Source organism: Oncorhynchus tshawytscha, linkage group LG26 (genome assembly GCF_018296145.1).
Source record: "Oncorhynchus tshawytscha isolate Ot180627B linkage group LG26, Otsh_v2.0, whole genome shotgun sequence".
Lineage (NCBI taxonomy): Eukaryota > Metazoa > Chordata > Actinopteri > Salmoniformes > Salmonidae > Oncorhynchus > Oncorhynchus tshawytscha.
Genome location: NC_056454.1, coordinates 53,998,526 through 54,022,514, shown reverse-complemented (window position 1 = coordinate 54,022,514; position 23,989 = coordinate 53,998,526). Strand labels below are relative to the sequence as shown.

Genomic DNA, 23,989 nt, shown 5'->3' with positions numbered 1-23,989 from the left:
GGAACTTAAAACTTGCTACCCTCTCCACTACTGTTCCATCGATGTGGATAGGGGTGTTCCCTCTGCTGTTTCCTGAAGTCCACAATCATCTCCTTAGTTTTGTTGACGTTGAGTGTGAGGTTATTTTCCTGACACCACACTCCGAGGGCCCTCACCTCCTCCCTGTAGGCCGTCTCGTCGTTGTTGGTAATCAAGCCTACCACTGTTGTGTCGTCCGCAAACTTGATGATTGAGTTGGAGGCGTGCGTGGCCACGCAGTCGTGGGTGAACAGGGAGTACAGGAGAGGGCTCAGAACGCACCCTTGTGGGGCCCCAGTGTTGAGGATCAAGCGGGGAGGAGATGTTGTTGCCTACCCTCACCACCTGGGGGCGGCCCGTCAGGAAGTCCAGTACCCAGTTGCACAGGGCGGGGTCGAGACCCAGGGTCTCGAGCTTGATGACGAGCTTGGAGGGTACTATGGTGTTGAATGCCGAGCTGTAGTCGATGAACAGCATTCTCACATAGGTATTCCTCTTGTCAAGATGGGTTAGGGCAGTGTGCAGTGTGGTTGAGATTGCATCGTCTGTGGACCTATTTGGGCGGTAAGCAAATTGGAGTGGGTCTCGGGTGTCAGGTAGGGTGGAGGTGATATGGTCCTTGACTAGTCTCTCAAAGCACTTCATGATGACGGATGTGAGTGCTACGGGGCGGTAGTCGTTTAGCTCAGTTACCTTAGCTTTCTTGGGAACAGGAACAATGGTGGCCCTCTTGAAGCATGTGGGAACAGCAGACTGGGATAGGGATTGATTGAATATGTCCGTAAACATACCGGCCAGCTGGTCTGCGCATGCTCTGAGGGCGCGGCTGGGGATGCCGTCTGGGCCTGCAGCCTTGCGAGGGTTAACACGTTTAAATGTCTTACTCACCTCGGCTGCAGTGAAGGAGAGACCGCATGTTTTCATTGCAGGCCGTGTTAGTGGCACTGTATTGTCCTCAAAGCGGGCAAAAAAGTTATTTAGTCTGCCTGGGAGCAAGACATCCTGGTCCGTGACTGGGCTGGATTTCTTCCTGTAGTCCGTGATTGACTGTAGACCCTGCCACATGCCTCTTGTGTCTGAGCCATTGAATTGAGATTCTACTTTGTCTCTGTACTGACGCTTAGCTTGTTTAATAGCCTTGCGGAGGGAATAGCTGCACTGTTTGTATTCAGTCATGTTACCAGACACCTTGCCCTGATTAAAAGCAGTGGTTTGCGCTTTCAGTTTCACACGAATGCTGCCATCAATCCACGGTTTCTGGTTAGGGAATGTTTTAATCGTTGCTATGGGAACAACATCTTCAACCCATGTTCTAATGAACTCGCACACCGAATCAGCGTATTCGTCAATGTTGTTATCTGACGCAATACGAAACATCTCCCAGTCCACGTGATGGAAGCAGTCTTGGAGTGTGGAGTCAGCTTGGTCAGACTAGCGTTGAACAGACCTCAGCGTGGGAGCCTCTTGTTTTAGTTTCTGTCTGTAGACAGGGATCAGCAAAATGGAGTCGTGGTCAGCTTTTCCGAAAGGGGGGCGGGGCAGGGCCTTATATGCGTCGCGGAAGTTAGAGTAACAATGATCCAAGGTCTTTCCACCCCTGGTTGCGCAATCGATATGCTGATAAAATTTAGGGAGTCTTGTTTTCAGATTAGCCTTGTTAAAATCCCCAGCTACAATGAATGCAGCCTCCAGATAAATCGTTTCCAGTTTGCAGAGTTAAATAAAGTTCGTTCAGAGCCATCGATGTGTCTGCTTGGGGGATATATACGGCTGTGATTATAATCGAAGAGAATTCTCTTGGTAGATAATGCAGTCTACATTTGATTGTGAGGAATTCTAAATCAGGTGAACAGAAGGATTTGAGTTCCTGTATGTTTCTTTCATCACACCATGTCACGTTAGTCATAAGGCATACACCCCCGCCCCTCTTCTTACCAGAAAGATGTTTGTTTCTGTCGGCGCGATGCGTGGAGAAACCCGTTGGCTGCACCGCCTCGGATAGCGTCTCTCCAGTGAGCCATGTTTCCGTGAAGCAAAGAACGTTACAGTCTCTGATGTCCCTCTGGAATGCTACCCTTGCTCGGATTTCATCAACCTTGTTGTCAAGAGACTAGACATTGGCAAGAAGAATGCTAGGGAGTGGTGCACGGTGTGCCCGTCTCCGGAGTCTGACCAGAAGACCGCGTCGTTTCCCTCTTTTTCTGAGTCGTTTTTTTGGGTCGCTGCATGGGATCCACTCCGTTGTCCTGTTTGTAAGGCAGAACACAGGATCCGCATCGCGAAAAACATATTCTTGGTCGTACTGATGGTGAGTTGACGCTGATCTTATATTCAGTAGTTCTTCTCGACTGTATGTAATGAAACCTAAGATGACCTGGGGTACTAATGTAAGAAATAACACGTAAAAAAACAAAAAACTGCATAGTTTCCTAGGAACGCGAAGCGAGGCGGCCATCTCTGTCGGCGCCGGAAGTATACGAAAGTTTATGATACTTTTGCACTTCTTCTGACATACATCTTGTTCTTGCCCTCTCAAGGGACTCCATTTTCCTTACGATCGCATTATAACATTGTGATGGTGGATTTCAAATAAACTTCCCCGAAATACCAGTCATATGTTTTGAAAATGCATAGAAAATTAGCTTTCCTATCCCATCTAGGGTTAGGATTAACCCTAACCCATCTAGGTGAATAAATAAAGTATTTTAGGTCTATGTTTTATTACTACTTATCAGGCTTGGCTACATTTTAAAATGCACAGATCTGAATTCACATTATTTTCTCAAATCCTTCATCCATCCTTCAGTAAAAAGAAAAACATATGTTTTGAATAAATACATAGTAATAAAATACTGAATGTGTTTTGATTGCACTACTTCCTCGCTAGCTGCTCAATGTGATGCAAGACAGTTGTCCCCAGTAGAGGGTGCTGTTGTGGTTATCAAAGCTGCCAGGAGAGGGTACTGTTGTGGTTATCAAAGCTGCCAGTAGAGGGTGCTGTTGTGGTTATCAAAAGCTGCCAGTAGAGGGTGCTGTTGTATACTGTATAATAGAATCTAGTACTGCTCAGTGGTTATACATTAGAGCAAACTATATTATGTCTATCTATAACATGTAGAGATTCTTCCTGAGTGTGTGTCTCAGATTAATGTTGTATCTGGCTCCTGGATTCCTTCTGTTGTGGTCGAAGATCACCCTGTTCATCTCTGTATGGACATCCACTAGATGTGTTCTCCTGCAAGAAAAGCAAAGGAACCGTGTCATTCATGATTACACTATGGGCATTACTTTATTCAGTGCAATAAAAGCAAACATGAAATGTAATCTTTGATGCTTTTTTGTCTAAATGTTGTACCATTAAACATACTGCAAAAACTGAAGACTGAAACCAGAGAGATCCCAGTGAGCAAAACAATCAGCATTTCACTCTGGGCAGGAACAACAGGATGGCTCATTTTCAATATCTATGACTGAAACATCTCTGTTTGATTGACATGTTGCAGTCAGTACCTCCTCTGAACTGCCTCTCTCAGGGCCTGCAGGTACACAGACCGATGGTCCTTCTCCTCCAGCTGACCCTCATCTGTCCAACAGTGGCTCCAGAAGACATCTGCGTCGGTGGGGACTGTCTCCACACTGAGAGGTTCCCCATACCCGTCTGTCTCCAGATCCTCCTCCCTGTGAGCAGGGTGACCCGTGGGCCTGGAGGAGCAGTCCTGGGGGCCTGACACACTATAGGTCTGGATGAAGAACAGCTTGGGCTTGCCAGCCAGCCTGGGGCAGTAGTCAGGGGTGAAGAGGTGTCGGACCGTGTCAAGACGCACCCCGAGCCTGTCAAATAAAATGTACAATAATTATAATAAGATATGCCAAAATGTGCATACATATTTTAGTATGGGTGGGCCCAGTGGGAATCAAACCCACAACCCAGGTGTGGCGAGTTCCATGCTCAACCTGTGAGAGTCTGTAGCCAGCAGGTCGGTAGCAGTACCACGGCTGATGATGCAGCAGGCGAAGGCATCAACTTCCTGGGTCTGCCTCGGTTGGGCAGCCTGCCTGAGAAGAGACAGGGTATCCCACACTCTCGGCCACTTAACCAGGGTCACCTTGAATTGGAGCCCGCTGAACATCTCCACCAACATGTCTGGTGGGAAGAAGAACATCATCACTGTTACTGACACACATCAACACTGTTACTGACACACATCATCACTGTTACATCATCACTGTTACTGACAAACATCAACACTGTTACTGACACACATCATCACTGTTACTGACACACATCAACACTGTTACATCATCACTGTTACTGACACACATCAACACTGTTACTGACACACATCAACACTGTTACATCATCACTGTTACTGACACACATCAACACTGTTACTGACACACATCATCACTGTTACATCATCACTGTTACTGACACACATCAACACTGTTACATCATCACTGTTACTGACACACATCAACACTGTTACTGACACACATCATCACTGTTACATCATCACTGTTACTGACACACATCATCACTGTTACATCATCACTGTTACTGACAAACATCAACACTGTTACTGACACACAGCATCACTGTTACTGACACACATCATCACTGTTACATCATCACTGTTACTGACACACATCAACACTGTTACATCATCACTGTTACTGACACACATCAACACTGTTACTGACACACATCATCACTGTTACATCATCACTGTTACTGACACACATCATCACTGTTACATCATCACTGTTACTGACAAACATCAACACTGTTACTGACACACAGCATCACTGTTACTGACACACATCATCACTGTTACTGACACACATCATCACTGTTACTGACACACATCATCACTGTTACTGACACACATCATCACTGTTACTGACACACATCAACACTGTTACTGACACACATCAACACTGTTACTGACACACATCATCACTGTTACTGACACACATCAACACTGTTACTGACATACATCATCACTGTTACTGACACACATCAACACTGTTACTGACACACATCAACACTGTTACTGACACACATCATCACTGTTACATCATCACTGTTACTGACACACATCAACACTGTTACTGACACACATCAACACTGTTACATCATCACTGTTACTGACAAACATCAACACTGTTACTGACACACATCATCAATGTTACTGACACACAGCATCACTGTTACTGACACACATCATCACTGTTACTGACACACATCATCACTGTTACTGACACACATCATCACTGTTACTGACACACATCATCACTGTTACTGACACACATCATCACTGTTACTGACACACATCAACACTGTTACTGACATACATCATCACTGTTACTGACACACATCATCACTGTTACTGACACACATCATCACTGTTACTGACACACATCATCACTGTTACTGACACACATCAACACTGTTACTGACATACATCATCACTGTTACATCATCACTGTTACTGACACACATCATCACTGTTACATCATTACTGTTACTGACACACATCATCACTGTTACATAATCACTGTTACTGACACACATCATCACTGTTACTGACACACATCATCACTGTTACATCATCACTGTTACATCATCACTGTTACTGACACACATCATCACTGTTACATCATCACTGTTACTGACACACATCATCACTGTTACTGACACACATCATCACTGTTACATCATCACTGTTACTGACACACATCATCACTGTTACACCAACACTGTTACTGACACACATCATCACTGTTACTGACACACATCATCACTGTTACTGACACACATCGTCAATGTTACTGACACACATCATCACTGTTACATCATCACTGTTACTGACACACATCATCACTGTTACATCATCACTGTTACTGACACACATCATCACTGTTACATCATCACTGTTACTGACACACATCATCACTGTTACATCATCACTGTTACTGACACACATCATCACTGTTACTGACACACATCATCACTGTTACACCAACACTGTTACTGACACACATCATCACTGTTACTGACACACATCATCACTGTTACTGACACACATCATCACTGTTACTGACACACATCATCACTGTTACATCATCACTGTTACTGACACACATCATCACTGTTACATCATCACTGTTACTGACACACATCATCACTGTTACTGACACACATCAACACTGTTACATCATCACTGTTACTGACACACATCAACACTGTTACTGACACACATCATCACTGTTATATCATCACTGTTACTGACACACATCAACACTGTTACATCATCACTGTTACTGACACACATCAACACTGTTACTGACACACATCATCACTGTTACATCATCACTGTTACTGACACACATCATCACTGTTACATCATCACTGTTACTGACAAACATCAACACTGTTACTGACACACAGCATCACTGTTACTGACACACATCATCACTGTTACTGACACACATCATCACTGTTACTGACACACATCATCACTGTTACTGACACACATCATCACTGTTACTGACACACATCAACACTGTTACTGACACACATCAACACTGTTACTGACACACATCATCACTGTTACTGACACACATCAACACTGTTACTGACATACATCATCACTGTTACTGACACACATCAACACTGTTACTGACACACATCAACACTGTTACTGACACACATCATCACTGTTACATCATCACTGTTACTGACACACATCAACACTGTTACTGACACACATCAACACTGTTACATCATCACTGTTACTGACAAACATCAACACTGTTACTGACACACATCATCAATGTTACTGACACACAGCATCACTGTTAATGAAACACATCATCACTGTTACTGACACACATCATCACTGTTACTGACACACATCATCACTGTTACTGACACACATCATCACTGTTACTGACACACATCATCACTGTTACTGACACACATCATCACTGTTACTGACACACATCATCACTGTTACTGACACACATCATCACTGTTACTGACACACATCATCACTGTTACTGACACACATCAACACTGTTACTGACATACATCATCACTGTTACATCATCACTGTTACTGACACACATCATCACTGTTACATCATTACTGTTACTGACACACATCATCACTGTTACATAATCACTGTTACTGACACACATCATCACTGTTACTGACACACATCATCACTGTTACATCATCACTGTTACATCATCACTGTTACTGACACACATCATCACTGTTACATCATCACTGTTACTGACACACATCATCACTGTTACATCATCACTGTTACTGACACACATCATCACTGTTACACCAACACTGTTACTGACACACATCATCACTATTACTGACACACATCATCACTGTTACTGACACACATCGTCAATGTTACTGACACACATCATCACTGTTACATCATCACTGTTACTGACACACATCATCACTGTTACATCATCACTGTTACTGACACACATCATCACTGTTACATCATCACTGTTACTGACACACATCATCACTGTTACATCATCACTGTTACTGACACACATCATCACTGTTACATCATCACTGTTACTGACACACATCATCACTGTTACATCATCACTGTTACTGACACACATCATCACTGTTACTGACACACATCATCACTGTTACATCATCACTGTTACTGACACACATCATCACTGTTACTGACACACATCATCACTGTTACTGACACACATCATCACTGTTACTGACACACATCAACACTGTTACTGACATACATCATCACTGTTACTGACACACATCATCACTGTTACTGACACACATCATCACTGTTACTGACACACATCATCACTGTTACTGACACACATCATCACTGTTACTGACACACATCAACACTGTTACTGACATACATCATCACTGTTACATCATCACTGTTACTGACACACATCATCACTGTTACATCATTACTGTTACTGACACACATCATCACTGTTACATAATCACTGTTACTGACACACATCATCACTGTTACTGACACACATCATCACTGTTACATCATCACTGTTACATCATCACTGTTACTGACACACATCATCACTGTTACATCATCACTATTACTGACACACATCATCACTGTTACTGACACACATCATCACTGTTACATCATCACTGTTACTGACACACATCATCACTGTTACATCATCACTATTACTGACACACATCATCACTGTTACTGACACACATCATCACTGTTACATCATCACTGTTACTGACACACATCATCACTGTTACACCAACACTGTTACTGACACACATCATCACTGTTACTGACACACATCATCACTGTTATATAATCACTGTTACTGACACACATCATCACTGTTACTGACACACATCATCACTGTTACATCATCACTGTTACATCATCACTGTTACTGACACACATCATCACTGTTACATCATCACTGTTACTGACACACATCATCACTGTTACTGACACACATCATCACTGTTACATCATCACTGTTACTGACACACATCATCACTGTTACACCAACACTGTTACTGACACACATCATCACTGTTACTGACACACATCAACACTGTTACTGACACACATCATCACTGTTACTGACACACATCATCACTGTTACATCATCACTGTTACTGACACACATCATCACTGTTACATCATCACTGTTACTGACACACATCATCACTGTTACATCATCACTGTTACTGACACACATCATCACTGTTACATCATCACTGTTACTGACACACATCATCACTGTTACATCATCACTGTTACTGACACACATCATCACTGTTACTGACACACCTCATCACTGTTACATCATCACTGTTACTGACACACATCATCACTGTTACATCATCACTGTTACTGACACACATCATCACTGTTACATCATCACTGTTACTGACACACAATATCACTGTTACAGCATCACATATGTGTTATCTGTCTGTACACTAGACTCAGTAGACTCAGTATGTGTTATATGTCTCTAGAGTAGACACAGTATGTGTTATCTGTCTCCACAATAGACTCAGTATGTGTTATCTGTCTCTACAGTAGACTCAGTATGTGTTATCAGTCTCTACAGTAGACTCAGTAGACTCAGTATGTGTTATCTGTCTCTACAGTAGACACAGTATGTTTTATCAGTCTCTACAGTAGACTCAGCATGTGTTATATGTCTCTACAGTAGACTCAGTAGACTCAGTATGTGTTATATGTCTCTAGAGTAGACACAGTATGTGTTATCTGTCTCCACAATAGACTCAGTATGTGTTATCTGTCTCTACAGTACTCAGTAGACTCAGTATGTGTTATCAGTCTCTACAGTAGACTCAGTATGTGTTATCTGTCTCTTCAGTAGACTCAGCATGTGTTATCTGTCTCTACAGTAGACTCAGTATGTGTTATCTGTCTCTACAGTACACTCAGCATGTGTTATCTGTCTCTACAGTAAACTCAGTATGTGTTATTAGTCTCTACAGTAGACACAGCATGTGTTATCTGTCTCTACAGTAAACTCAGTATGTGTTATCTGTCTCTACAGTAGACTCAGTAGACTCAGTATGTGTTATATGTCTCCACAATAGACTCAGTATGTGTTATCTGTCTCTACAGTAGACTCAGCATGTGTTATCTGTATCTACAGTAGACTCAGTAGACTCAGCATGTGTTATCTGTCTCTACAGTACACTCAGCATGTGTTATCTGTCTCTACAGTAAACTCAGTATGTGTTATTAGTCTCTACAGTAGACACAGCATGTGTTATCTGTCTCTACAGTAAACTCAGTATGTGTTATCTGTCTCTACAGTAGACTCAGTAGACTCAGTATGTGTTATATGTCTCCACAATAGACTCAGTATGTGTTATCTGTCTCTACAGTACTCAGTAGACTCAGTATGTGTTATCAGTCTCTACAGTAGACTCAGTATGTGTTATCTGTCTCTTAAGTAGACTCAGCATGTGTTATCTGTCTCTACAGTAGACTCAGTATGTGTTATCTGTCTCTACAGTAGACTCAGTATGTGTTATCTGTCTCTACAGTAGACTCAGTATGTGTTATCTGTCTCCACAATAGACTCAGTATGTGTTATCTGTCTCTACAGTAGACTCAGTATGTGTTATCTGTCTCTACAGTAGACTCAGCATGTGTTATCTGTCTCTACAGAAGACTCAGCATGTGTTTTCTGTCTCTACAGTAGACTCAGTATGTGTTATCTGTCTCTACAGTAGACTCAGCATGTGTTATCTGTCTCTACAGAAGACTCAGCATGTGTTTTCTGTCTCTACAGTAGACTCAGCATGTGTTATATGTCTCTACAGTAGACTCAGTATGTGTTATCTGTCTCTACAGTAGACTCAGCATGTGTTATCTGTCTCTACAGAAGACTGAGTATGTGTTATCTGTCTGTACAGTAGACTCAGTAGACTCAGTATGTGTTATCTGTCTCTACAGTAGACTCATTATGTGTTATCTGTCTGTACAGTAGACTCAGTAGACTCAGTATGTGTTATCTGTCTCTACAGTAGACTCAGTAGACTCAGTATGTGTTATCTGTCTCCATAATAGACTCAGTATGTGTTATCAGTCTCTACAGTAGACTCAGTATGTGTTATCTGTCTCTTCAGTAGACTCAGTATGTGTTATCTGTCTCTACAGTAGACTCAGTATGTGTTATCTGTCTCTACAGTAGACTCAGTATGTGTTATCTGTCTCTACAGTAGACTCAGTATGTGTTATCTGTCTCTACAGTAGACTCAGTATGTGTTATCTGTCTCTACAGTAGACTCAGTATGTGTTATCTGTCTCTACAGTAGACTCAGTATGTGTTATCTGTCTCTACAGTAGACTCAGTATGTGTTTTCTGTCTGTACAGTAGACTCAGTAGACTCAGTATGTGTTATCTGTCTCCACAGTAGACTCAGTATGTTATCTGTCTCTACAGTAGACTCAGTATGTGTTATCTGTCTCTACAGTAGACTCAGTATGTGTTATCTGTCTCTACAGTAGACTCAGTATGTGTTATCTGTCTCTACAGTAGACTCAGCATGTGTTATCGGTCTCTACAGTAGACTCAGTATGTGTTATCTGTCTCTACAGTAGACTCAGTAGACTCAGCATGTGTTATTAGTCTCTACAGTAGACTCAGTATGTGTTATCTGTCTCTACAGTAGACTCAGTATGTGTTATCTTTCTCTACAGTAGACTCAGTAGACTCAGTATGTGTTATCAGTCTCTAAAGTAGACTCAGTATGTGTTATCTGTCTCTACAGTAGACTCAGCATGTGGACTCTCACCTCCATCACTGCCAACACAGTCTATGATGAGACATTCACCCCGTGGGTCTGACTGGAGCCTGTAAACATCCACTGGGCTCTACAGAACAGAGGGGCAGGCACATTATTGTAAATGTACCACGCACGTAAGGTCTTCATCCCGAAAGGGACGAATATATATTCACTGGTATATTACCTGGTAGAACACTATGTATATTACCTGATAGAACACTATGTATATTACCTTTATATTACCTGATAGAACACTATGCATATTACCTTCATATTACCTGATAGAACACTATGTATATTACCTGATAGAACACTATGTATATTACCTTTATATTACCTGATAGAACACTATGCATATTACCTTCATATTACCTGATAGAACACTATGTATATTACCTGATAGAACACTATGTATATTACCTGATAGAACACTATGTATATTACCTTAATATTACCTGATAGAACACTATGTATATTACCTTTATATTATCTGATAGAATACTATGTATATTACCTGGTAGAACACTATGTATATTACCTGATAGAACACTATGTATATTACCTTTATATTACCTGATAGAACACTATGTTTATTACTTGATAGAACACTATGTATATTACCTGTTAGAACACTATGTATATTACCTTTATAAAACCTGATAGAACACAATGCATATTACCTTTATATTACCTGGTAGAACACTATGTATATTACCTGGTAGAACACTATGTATATTACCTGGTAGAACACTATGTATATTACCTGATAGAACACTATGTATATTACCTGGTAGAACACTATGTATATTACCTGGTAGAACACTATGCATATTAACTTTATATTACCTGATAGAACACTATGTATATTACCTGGTAGAACACTATGTATATTACCTGATAGAACACTATGTATATTACCTGTTAGAACACTATGCATATTACCTGTATATTACCTGGTAGAACAATATGTATATTACCTGATAGAACACTATGTATATTACCTGTTAGAACACTATGTATATTTCCTTTATATTACCTGGTAGAACAATATGTATATTACCTGATAGAACACTATGCATATTACCTGATAGAACACTATGTATATTATCTTTATATTACCTGACAGAACACTATGCATATTACCTGATAGAACACTATGTATATTACCTTTATATTACTTCATAGAACACTATGCATATTACCTGGTAGAACACTATGTATATTACCTGGTAGAACACTATGTATATTACCTGGTAGAACACTATGTATATTACCAGGTAGAACACTATGTATATTACCTGGTAGAACACTATGTATATTACCTGGTAGAACACTATGTATATTACCTGGTAGAACAGCCTTTTTCTTTCAGGCTCTGCAATGTTTTCGTTCTCTGGAGCTAAAATGACAGAATAACAGCTGCTTTCTACAGAGGATATACTTTTTTAATGAACACTAATCATGATAAACAGTTGGTATTTTAAAGAAACCTCTCCTGAGGAATGAAAGTAACTTACTGTTCTGTGTGGACTGCTCTTGTCTTGAATGGCATGATACAGGGGAGGCAGTGGGCATGGGGTTGGACTGAGGGACAGAAATCACTGTTAGAGGAAACATCCTTTATAGAAAGCTGTAGTAGAGGCGAGGGAAGGTGTCCCTGTTTCAAGAGGAGGTAGTGTAGTAGTGACTCACTGGAGTCCTGATCCACTGCTGCTGGGCCTGGTGAGTCATCACCACTGGTCTATGTTGTGGTGTTCCAACTACAACAAGTTGCACAGGAAGAAGTATTTCCAAACGGGATGTAACAGAGGTGGTTCAGATTGAGAACAAGGGCCATATTAGTATCAAGAGTGAGAGTAGGAGTTCTGATTTTACAGTGCATTCAGAAAGTATTCAGACCCGTTGACTTTTTCCACATTTTGTTACATAACAGCCTTATTCTAAAAATGGATTAAATTGTTTTTTGTCCTCATCAATCTACACACAATACCCCATAATGACAAAACAAAAACAGGTTTTTAGGAATATTTGAAAATGTATAAAAAAACTAAAACTGAAATATGACTTTTACATAAGAGTATTAAGATGTATTTGGGGAGTTTCTCCTATTCTTCTCTGCAGATTCACTCAAGCTCTGTCAGGTTGGATGTGGAGCATCACTGCACAGCTATTTTCAGGTCTCTCCAGAGATGTTCGATCGGGTTCAAGTCCAGGCTCTGGCTGGGCCACTCAAGGACATTCAGAGACTTGTCCCGAAGCCACTCCTGTCCCATGGCGGTGCCAGGATTGTGACGCATTCCTGTGTGCTCCCGGACGCGTTCCTCCACCCCTATAACCGGTGTACCTGCTCCTGCTGACTCCATAGTCGGTCAGTGATTCTGTAATGGGTGCGTGCTGGTGGAAGGAAGTCAGGCGCAGGAGCGAACTTGGTATAAACGGAGCAGTTTAATAAGTGCTCAAAAACTCTGAAAACCAAAAGATACAAAATAATACAAGTGGATGCAAAACCCGTCGCACACCAGAACATATCTTGCACATAGCTTACAAACAAACAATCACCGACAAGGACATGAGGGGGATTGGAACCAGGTGTGATACAAGACAAGACAAAACCAAAGGAAAACTAAAAGAGGATCAGCAATGGCTAGAACGTTGGTTTTCATTAAGGATCTCTCTGTACTTTGCTCTGTTCACCTTTCCCCCGATCCTGACTAGTCTCCCAGTCCCTGCCGTGAAAAAACATCCTCACAGCATGATGCTGCCACCACCATGCTTCACCATAGGGATGGTGCAGACGTGACGCTTGGCATACAGGCCAAAGAATTCAATCTTAGTTTCATCAGACCGGAGAATCTTGTTTCTCATGGACTAAGAGTCCTTTACGTGCCTTTTGGTAAACTCCAAGTGGGCTGTCATGCCTTTTACTGAGGAGTGGCTTCTTTCTGGTCACTCTACAATAAAGGCATGATTGGTGGAGTGCTGCAGAGATGGTTGTCCTTTTGGAAGGTTCTCCCATCTCCACAGAGGAACTCTGGAGCTCTGTCAGTCTGGTTCTTGGTCACCTCCCTGACCAAGGCACTTCTCCCCCGATTGCCCAGTTTGGTGGCTCCAAACTTCTTCCACTTAAGAATGATGGAGGCCACTGTGTTCTTGGGGACCTTCAATGCTACAGAAAATCCATTTTAGAACAAGGTTGTAAGGTAACAAAATGTGGAAAAAGTCAAGGGGTCTGAATACTTTCCGAATGCACTGAAGAATCCATTTAGCCACTTAGATCACAATGAGTATATGGAGATCCTGGATCCTAATCTAATCTTGATATGGCCCCAGATATCCAGAAGTCCTCCAGAATGCCAAGGTGGGCCTTTTCCTAATTCTTACCTGATGTCAGGTTCCGGTACCCTTTGACCTTCCTGGCCAGGTCAACCCTGCTGATGTCCCTCAGACATTTTTCTATCAGCTCCACCCTCTCAGAAGACACTCTGTCCAGCTTCTCCAGTTCAACTATGACATCCAGGAAACTCTGTCACACAGAGAAAGGATATGAAATGGTTCAAAAACATTCCAGAACATCTGTTTCTGGATCTTCTGGACATACACTGATTATGAACACCACTTGTTGTTGTAACTGTCATATTGTTGTCCTGTTGTTGTTGTTATGTCTTACCCTATACCCAATCCCTCAACATGATCATGACAAAAGAGATGATTATGGACTACAAGAAAAGGAGGACAGAGCACGCCCCAATTCTCATTGACGGGGCTGTAGTGGAGCAGGTTGAGAGCTTCAAGTTCCTTGGCGTCCATATCACCAACAAACTATCATGGTCCAAACACACCAAGACAGTCATGAAGAGAGCAAGACAAAACCTATTCCCCCTCAGGAGACTGAAAAGATTTGGCATGGGTCCTCAGATCCTCAAAAGGTTCTACAGCTGCACCATCGAGAGCATCCTGACTGGTTGTATCACTGCCTGGTATGGAAACTGCTCGGCCTCCGACCGCAAGGCACTACAGAGGGTAGTGTGAACGGCCCAATACATCACTGGGGCCAAGCTTCCTGCCATCCAGGACCTCTATACCAGGCGGTGTCAGAGGAAGGCCCTAAAAATTGTCAAAGTCTCCAGCCACCCATGCCGGCAAGCGGTACTGGAGCGCCAAGTCTAGGTCCAAGAGGCTTCTAAACAGCTTCTACCCCGAAGCCATAAGACTCCTGAACATCTAATCAAATGACTACCCAGACTACTTGCATTGCCCCCACTCTTTTATGCTGCTGCTACTCTCTGTTATTATCTATGCATAGTCACTTTAATAACTCTACATAGATGTACATATTACCTCAATTACCTCGACTAACCGGTGCCCCCGCACATTAACTCTATACCGGTACCCCCTATATATAGCCTCCACATTAACTCTGTACCGGTACCCCCTGTATATAGCCTCAACATTGATTCTGTACCAGTACCCCCTGTATATAGCCTCCACATTGACTCTGTACCGGTACCCCCTGTATATAGTCTCCACATTTTTTTTATTGTTTTTTTACCTTTATTTAACTAGGCAAGTCAGTTAAGAACAAATTCTTATTTTCAATGACAGCCTAGGAACAGTGGGCTAACTGCCTGTTCAGGGGCAGAACGACAGATTTTGTACCTTGTCAGCTCGGGGGTTTGAACTTGCAACCTTCCGGTTACTTCCGGTGTACTTCCGGCGCCGACAGAGATGGCCGCCTCGCTTCGCGTTCCTAGGAAACTATGCAGTTTTTTGTTTTTTTACGTGTTATTTCTTACACTAGTACCCCAGGTCATCTTAGGTTTCTTTACATACAGCCGAGAAGAACTACTGAATATAAGATCAGCGTCAACTCACCATCAGTACGACCAAGAATATGTTTTTCGCGATGCGGATCCTGTGTTCTGCCTTACAACCAGTGTAACGGAGTGGATCACATGCAGCGACCAAAAAAAAAAAAAACGACTCAGAAAAAGAGGGAAACGAAGGGGTCTTCTGGTCAGACTCCGGAGACGGGCACATCGTGCACCACTCCCTAGCATTCTTCTTGCCAATGTCCAGTCTCTTGACAACAAGGTTGATGAAATCCGAGCAAGGGTAGCATTCCAGAGGGACATCAGAGACTGTAACGTTCTCTGCTTCACGGAAACATGGCTAACTGGAGAGACGCAATCCGAAGCGGTGCAGCCAGCGGGTTTCTCCGCGCCGACAGAAACAAACATCTTTCTGGTAAGAAGACGGGCGGGGGCGTATGCCTTATGGCCAACGTGACATGGTGTGATGAAAGAAACATACAGGAACTCAAATCCTTCTGTTCACCTGATTTAGAATTCCTCACAATCAAATGTAGACCGCATTATCTACCAAGAGAATTCTCTTCGATTATAATCACAGCCGTATATATCCCCCCAAGCAGACACATCGATGGCTCTGAACGAACTTTATTTAACTCTCTGCAAACTGGAAACGATTTATCCGGAGGCTGCATTCATTGTAGCTGGGGATTTTAACAAGGCTAATCTGAAAACAAGACTCCCTAAATTTTATCAGCATATCGATTGCGCAACCAGGGGTGGAAAGACCCTGGATCATTGTTACTCTAACTTCCGCGACGCATATAAGGCCCTGCCCCGCCCCCCTTTCGGAAAAGCTGACCACGACTCCATTTTGTTGATCCCTGCCTACAGACAGAAACTAAAACCAGAAGCTCCCACGCTGAGGTCTGTCCAACGCTGGTCCGACCAAGCTGACTCCACACTCCAAGACTGCTTCCATCACGTGGACTGGGAGATGTTTCGTATTGCGTCAGACAACAACATTGACGAATACTGATACGGTGTGCGAGTTCATTAGAACGTGCGTTGAAGATGTCGTTCCCATAGCAACGATTAAAACATTCCCTAACCAGAAACCGTGGATTGATGGCAGCATTCGTGTGAAACTGAAGGCACGAACCACTGCTTTTAATCAGGGCAAGGTGTCTGGTAACATGACTGAATACAAACAGTGCAGCTATTCCCTCCGCAAGGCTATCAAACAAGCTAAGCGCCAGTACAGAGACAAAGTAGAATCTCAATTCAACGGCTCAGACACAAGAGGTATGTGGCAGGGTCTACAGTCAATCACGGACTACAGGAAGAAACCCAGCCCAGTCACGGACCAGGATGTCTTGCTCCCAGGCAGACTAAATAACTTTTTGCCCGCTTTGAGGACAATACAGTGCCTCTGACACGGCCTGCAACGGAAACATGCGGTCTCTCCTTCACTGCAGCCGAAGTGAGTAAGACATTTAAACGTGTTAACCCTCGCAAGGCTGCAGGCCCAGACGGCATCCCCAGCCGCGCCCTCAGAGCATGCGCAGACCAGCTGGCCGGTGTGTTTACGGACATATTCAATCAATCCCTATACCAGTCTGCTGTTCCCACATGCTTCAAGAGGGCCACCATTGTTCCTGTTCCCAAGAAAGCTAAGGTAACTGAGCTAAACGACTACCGCCCCGTAGCACTCACATCCGTCATCATGAAGTGCTTTGAGAGACTAGTCAAGGACCATATCACCTCCACCCTACCTGACACCCTTAACCCACTCCAATTTGCTTACCGCCCAAATAGGTCCACAGACGATGCAATCTCAACCACACTGCACACTGCCCTAACCCATCTGGACAAGAGGAATACCTATGTGAGAATGCTGTTCATCGACTACAGCTCGGCATTCAACACCATAGTACCCTCCAAGCTCGTCATCAAGCTCGAGACCCTGGGTCTCGACCCCGCCCTGTGCAACTGGGTACTGGACTTCCTGACGGGCCGCCCCCAGGTGGTGAGGGTAGGCAACAACATCTCCTCCCCGCTGATCCTCAACACTGGGGCCCCACAAGGGTGCGTTCTGAGCCCTCTCCTGTACTCCCTGTTCACCCACGACTGCGTGGCCACGCACGCCTCCAACTCAATCATCAAGTTTGCGGACGACACAACAGTGGTAGGCTTGATTACCAACAACGACGAGACGGCCTACAGGGAGGAGGTGAGGGCCCTCGGAGTGTGGTGTCAGGAAAATAACCTCACACTCAACGTCAACAAAACTAAGGAGATGATTGTGGACTTCAGGAAACAGCAGAGGGAACACCCCCATCCACATCGATGGAACAGTAGTGGAGAGGGTAGCAAGTTTTAAGTTCCTCGGCATACACATCACAGACAAACTGAATTGGTCCACTCACACAGACAGCATCGTGAGGAAGGCGCAGCAGCGCCTCTTCAACCTCAGGAGGCTGAAGAAATTTGGCTTGTCACCAAAAGCACTCACAAACTTCTACAGATGCACAATCGAGAGCATCCTGGCGGGCTGTATCACCGCCTGGTGTGGCAACTGCACCGCCCTCAACCGTAAGGCTCTCCAGAGGGTAGTGAGGTCTGCACAACGCATCACCGGGGGCAAACTACCTGCCCTCCAGGACACCTACACCACCCGATGCTACAGGAAGGCCATAAAGATCATCAAGGACATCAACCACCCGAGCCACTGCCTGTTCACCCCGCTGTCATCCAGAAGGCGAGGTCAGTACAGGTGCATCAAAGCTGGGACCGAGAGACTGAAAAACAGCTTCTATCTCAAGGCCATCAGACTGTTAAACAGCCACCACTAACATTGAGTGGCTACTGCCAACACACTGTCAATGACACTGACTCTACTCCAGCCACTTTAATCATGGGAATTGATGGGAATGATGTAAATATATCACTAGCCACTTTAAACAATGCTACCTTATATAATGTTACTTACCCTACATTGTTCATCTCATATGCATACGTTGATACTGTACTCTATATCATCGACTGCATCCTTATGTAATACATGTATCACTAGCCACTTTAACTATGCCACTTGGTTTACATACTTATCTCATATGTATATACTGTACTCGATATCATCTACTGTATCTTGCCTATGCTGCTCTGTACCATCACTCATTCATATATCCTTATGTACATATTCTTTATCCCCTTACACTGTGTATAAGACAGTAGTTTTTTTTGGAATTGTTAGTTAGATTACTTGCTCGTTATTACTGCATTGTCGGAACTAGAAGCACAAGCATTTCGCTACACTCGCATTAACATCTGCTAACCAAGTGTATGTGACAAATAAAATTTGATTTGATTTGATTTGATTTTACTAGTCCAACGCTCTAACCACTAGGCTACGCTGCCGCCCCACCGGTACACATTGACTATGTACCGGTACCCCCTGTATATAGTCTCCACATTAACTCTGTACTGGTACCCCCTGTATATAGTCTCCACATTGACTCTGTACCGGTACCCCCTGTATATAGCCTCCACATTGACTCTGTACTGTAACACCTGTATATAGCCTCCACATTGACTCTGTACCGGTATCCCCTGTATATAGCCACATTGACCACATTGACTCTGTACCGGTACCCCTGGATATAGCCTCCACATTGACTCTGTACCGTAATACCCTGTATACAGCCTCCACATTGACTCTGTACCGTAATACCCTGTATATAGCCTCCACATTGACTCTGTACTGTAACACCTGTATATAGCCTCCACATTGACTCTGTACCGGTATCCCCTGTATATAGCCACATTGTCCACATTGACTCTGTACCGGTACCCCCTGGATATAGCCTCCACATTGACTCTGTACCGTAATACCCTGTATACAGCCTCCACATTGACTCTGTACCGTAATACCCTGTATATAGCCTCCACATTGACTCTGTACCGTAATACCCTGTATATAGCCTCCACATTGACTCTGTACAGGTACCCCCTGTATATAGCCTCCACATTGACTCTGTACCGTAATACCCTGTATATAGCCTCCACATTGACTCTGTACAGGTACCCCCTGTATATAGCCTCCACATTGACTCTGTACTGTAATACCCTGTATATAGCCTCCACATTGTTATTTTACTGCTGGTCTTTAATTATTTGTGACTTTTATTTCTCCTTTTTTTAGGTGTTTTTCTTAAAACTGCATTGTTGGTTAAGGGCTTGCAAGTAAGGTCTAGCTGTTGTATTCGGCGCATGTGACAAATACAATTTGATTTGATTGTTGTCATGTCTTACAGTACATAAGCAATACCCTATTGTTGTCATGTCTTACTTAAAGCAATACTTGTCTGGCAGCTCGGTTTGTGTTTTGTACTACATTGTAAAAGAAAATCTATTAAAATAAAATAAAAAACATTCCATAACAACTAGATCCTCAGGAAACATACCACAGAAGAAGAGGAATGTTCTCACAGAAATACACAGTACATTACAGCATACCTAGTGGTATTTACATTGCAGAAGAAGAATGTTCTCACAGAAATACACAGTACATTACAGCATACCTAGTGGTATTTGCATTGCAGGAATCCCCCACCCACAATGCAGAAATATTTCATGACATAATCAGATCAGGCTTGTCAGTAATGAAATAAAATGTAAAATGTCTGAACGAAGACTTTACCTTAACTCTGGTCAGCCTCTCTCTGGATAAAGAACCACTCAGCAGAAATTTGAGCGATTCCAGGTCTTCTGTCCCCATGTCTTCGCTCACATCAGACATCAACACTCTGTAACCAGGAAACAGAACAGCTTCATAGACAGAACTCCATGTAATATATTTACTAATGAAGACCGCAATGAATGAGACTGTAAAGAATGTTTGGTCTATTGGTGTGTGTTGTTATCCTGGAAAAGACAATAGCATAATTCAAACCTAAGGAATAAATCTCACCTGTACTCTGACAAAGCTTGGTTCTGTCCCAGAATCCCATCCACTTCCTGTTTACTGATGTGAAACTCTTTCTTCAGGAGATCAAAGCGTCTCAGTCTGAACAGAAGTTCCACCAGGTACAGCTGATCCACCTGTCCTCTGCTCAGCCAGGAATTTAACACCTCTCTCACATGATCAGAACCACACCTGTCAGTGTCAAGGGATCCACACAGGTACAGGAGCCTCCTGCACTCACCTGAGCTCAGGTCCTCACATATCCTGTTGATCATCTGATATAACTCTCCATTAGCCATAGAACTCATCAGGAGTCTCTGAAAGGGAAAACAGGGATTGATTTTATGGATAGAAAATTATGTAAACTTCATTATTTCTAAATGGGTATTTGCATCATAGATCTATGGCCCATTTGAAATTAAAAGCAACTTGAATTGGCAAATATGTATACTACTGCTTACGTGCATAGTTATGTCGTTCCCAGTCTCACGCTGTGCTCAATAGACTAGTGCCTTAGTTATTATCGTAGGCATATTTTACTATTATTGAACCTGCATGTGGCCAATAGGTGAAAATATACAGGCAGCACATACATGATAATGCGAACGGTAGAAAATGAAAGTTAGACGAGGCATGAAACCAACCAGAAATGAATTATTCAAAGGTTAATAAAACACGAATATTTCAGAGAAAATTAACAACATACGTCGGTTATATCGCAAATGAAAACTATGAATACCTTTTAGAGTAGGACACAGCGAGATCTGTTGCATGAAGACTGAGAAATTAGATGATTATAATGACGAATTGAAGTTTCGCGAATTACGAAATGGAAAGCGCAAATGGGGAAGATCGTTTCAAATTCTGTGTAACCACCCACGCGGGAAATTACACTTTAATTTCGGTCTGGGTGGCCGGATCACGGAACTGACTCAATGTTGGTCATAAAGTATTTTAATGAATTAGTCACTGATAAATATATGCTAAAACCTGCTCAAAACGAAAGTGAAAGTTACCACGCCATCAGGCTCCTCTGCAAAGACCCTTGTCTGCATCCAGATGGTTTTCGCTGCTGCCAGCACTGCCTTCCTTCTGAAAATAAAGAAAATCCCTTGACTGAGTAGGTGTGTCAAAACATTTGACTGGTACTGTATGGCAATATGGCACCTCCGGTTTGTGGTACATGGTCAAAATACCACCGCTAAGGGCTGTATCCAGGCACTCCGCGTTACGTCATAGTGAACAGCCCCTAGCCCCATTGGCCATGTACCACAAACCGACCGAGGTAAAGTCAGTTTCAGGTTGGATATTCGATGGATATTGCCCACTCTTGTTTGTGTACATAGTTTCAAATTTGCAATTGCTCCTTGGTCATGTCAATTACACACCTAAGAAGCATGCAGTGGATATACACCCATATTGCATAACCTCTAGTCATGTATCTTCTACACTGTTGTACATTATTATTAGTTTGAAAATTAGGGGGTTCAGTCCAGTGTTGTGTTTACCCTTTTCTTTAATATTTATCTACAATAATTGGTAGTTCTAAGTACTTATTTTCCCAGTTTATTTTATTTTTCCACAGTATTTAACAGTGGTACACAATAGGAGAGAGACAGATAACATCTCCTTTCGTCGTTATATCAACCATAAAGGAAAAGGGCAAAGTACGAGAGTCATGTTATTAATGGTCCAAAGTAGGGATGGAGAATGAGCTGGTGAGGTAGGCTGGACAATACATATACTGAACATGGATGGTGAATGAGCTGGTGAGGTAGGCTGGACAATATATATACTGAACAGGGATGGAGAATGAGCTGGTGAGGTAGGCTGGACAATATATATACTGAACAGGGATGGAGAGTGAGCTGGTGAGGTAGGCTGCAGTGGGTTTGCTGGACAATACATACAGTATACTGAACATGTAACCACAGTAACGGTGACCAATAAATCAATTAATAAAAATATAATATTGACAAATTAACCAAATTGTAGACCTTTAATCTTTTCCAACATGGCAACAGACACTTAAGTTCAATTAAGTATGAAACATTTCACTGTGTTAACTTTCTCTTTATCCCTGGTTGATGTACATTTCAGAGCCTCTTCATTGTGGATGGGTTTTAATATACATTTTCAACAACAAAGACTGCACTTCCAGTTTCTGTTCTTTACTCTGTTGAACTCTGTTGTCTTCATTCCTAGGCACAGGGGATGGGATGGGATGTTGGGGAAGTTCTGCGCAACTTCCTTGGCTATCTACACCAAAAAATAAAAAATAGTTTTTTACCTAATTGTCACATAACAGCTAACCATTCATTATTGAAAATATATCTATCAAACCTGCATTACAAAGACCCCACAGCTGAAGGTGTCCTGCTGCATGGTGGGAGTTATTTCCCCTCCTTTACACTTTATGTCCACCCAGTCGTCTTTTCCATGGCAGGATCTTCCCATTTTGAAGTATTCTCTTTTTTATGTAAAAGTAATGGAATTATGATTAGTTATAGGCAAATGAATACACAAGCCAAATTTGTATGCTGTATTCCTTATCACTATAATCTAGTAGTAATTTATTAGTAGAGTTAATTTCCTTTATGCCCCATTCCACATACAGCCTGAATTATAGGCACTGAACCATTTACAGGACAATAAAAGTAGCATATAGGATCCAACCCTATCACAGAGTGAATAAATGTACAGTCGTGGCCAAAAGTTTTGAGAATGACACAAATATTAATTTTCACAAAGTCTGCTGCCTCCGTTTGTATGATGGCAATTTGCATATACTCCAGTATGTTATGAAGAGTGATCAGATGAATTGCAATTCATTGC

The 23,989-nt window shown here is 42.6% G+C and overlaps 1 protein-coding gene across 3 annotated transcripts; it reads right to left on the bottom strand.

Annotated features, from left to right (window-relative positions):
* Positions 1-2,415: 2,415 nt before the first annotated feature.
* LOC112224883 (CASP8 and FADD-like apoptosis regulator) lies at positions 2,416-22,408 on the bottom strand. Of its 3 annotated transcripts, none has more exons than XM_042306915.1 (11): positions 22,171-22,408; positions 21,161-21,471; positions 20,891-20,996; positions 14,762-14,903; positions 13,073-13,140; positions 12,898-12,964; positions 12,727-12,779; positions 11,390-11,468; positions 3,973-4,162; positions 3,529-3,849; positions 2,416-3,253 (listed from the first exon to the last, which is right to left on the bottom strand). In XM_042306915.1, the coding sequence occupies exons 1-11, from the start codon at positions 22,207-22,209 to the stop codon at positions 3,124-3,126; spliced, it is 1,506 nt and encodes a 501-aa protein (XP_042162849.1). In that variant the 5' UTR covers positions 22,210-22,408; the 3' UTR covers positions 2,416-3,123. The 3 variants fall into 3 exon arrangements, with proteins under 3 accessions (XP_042162849.1, XP_042162851.1, XP_042162850.1); XM_042306917.1 differs by lacking the exon at positions 22,171-22,408 and adding an exon at positions 21,894-22,127; XM_042306916.1 differs by lacking the exon at positions 22,171-22,408 and adding an exon at positions 21,616-21,857.
* Positions 22,409-23,989: the final 1,581 nt, after the last annotated feature.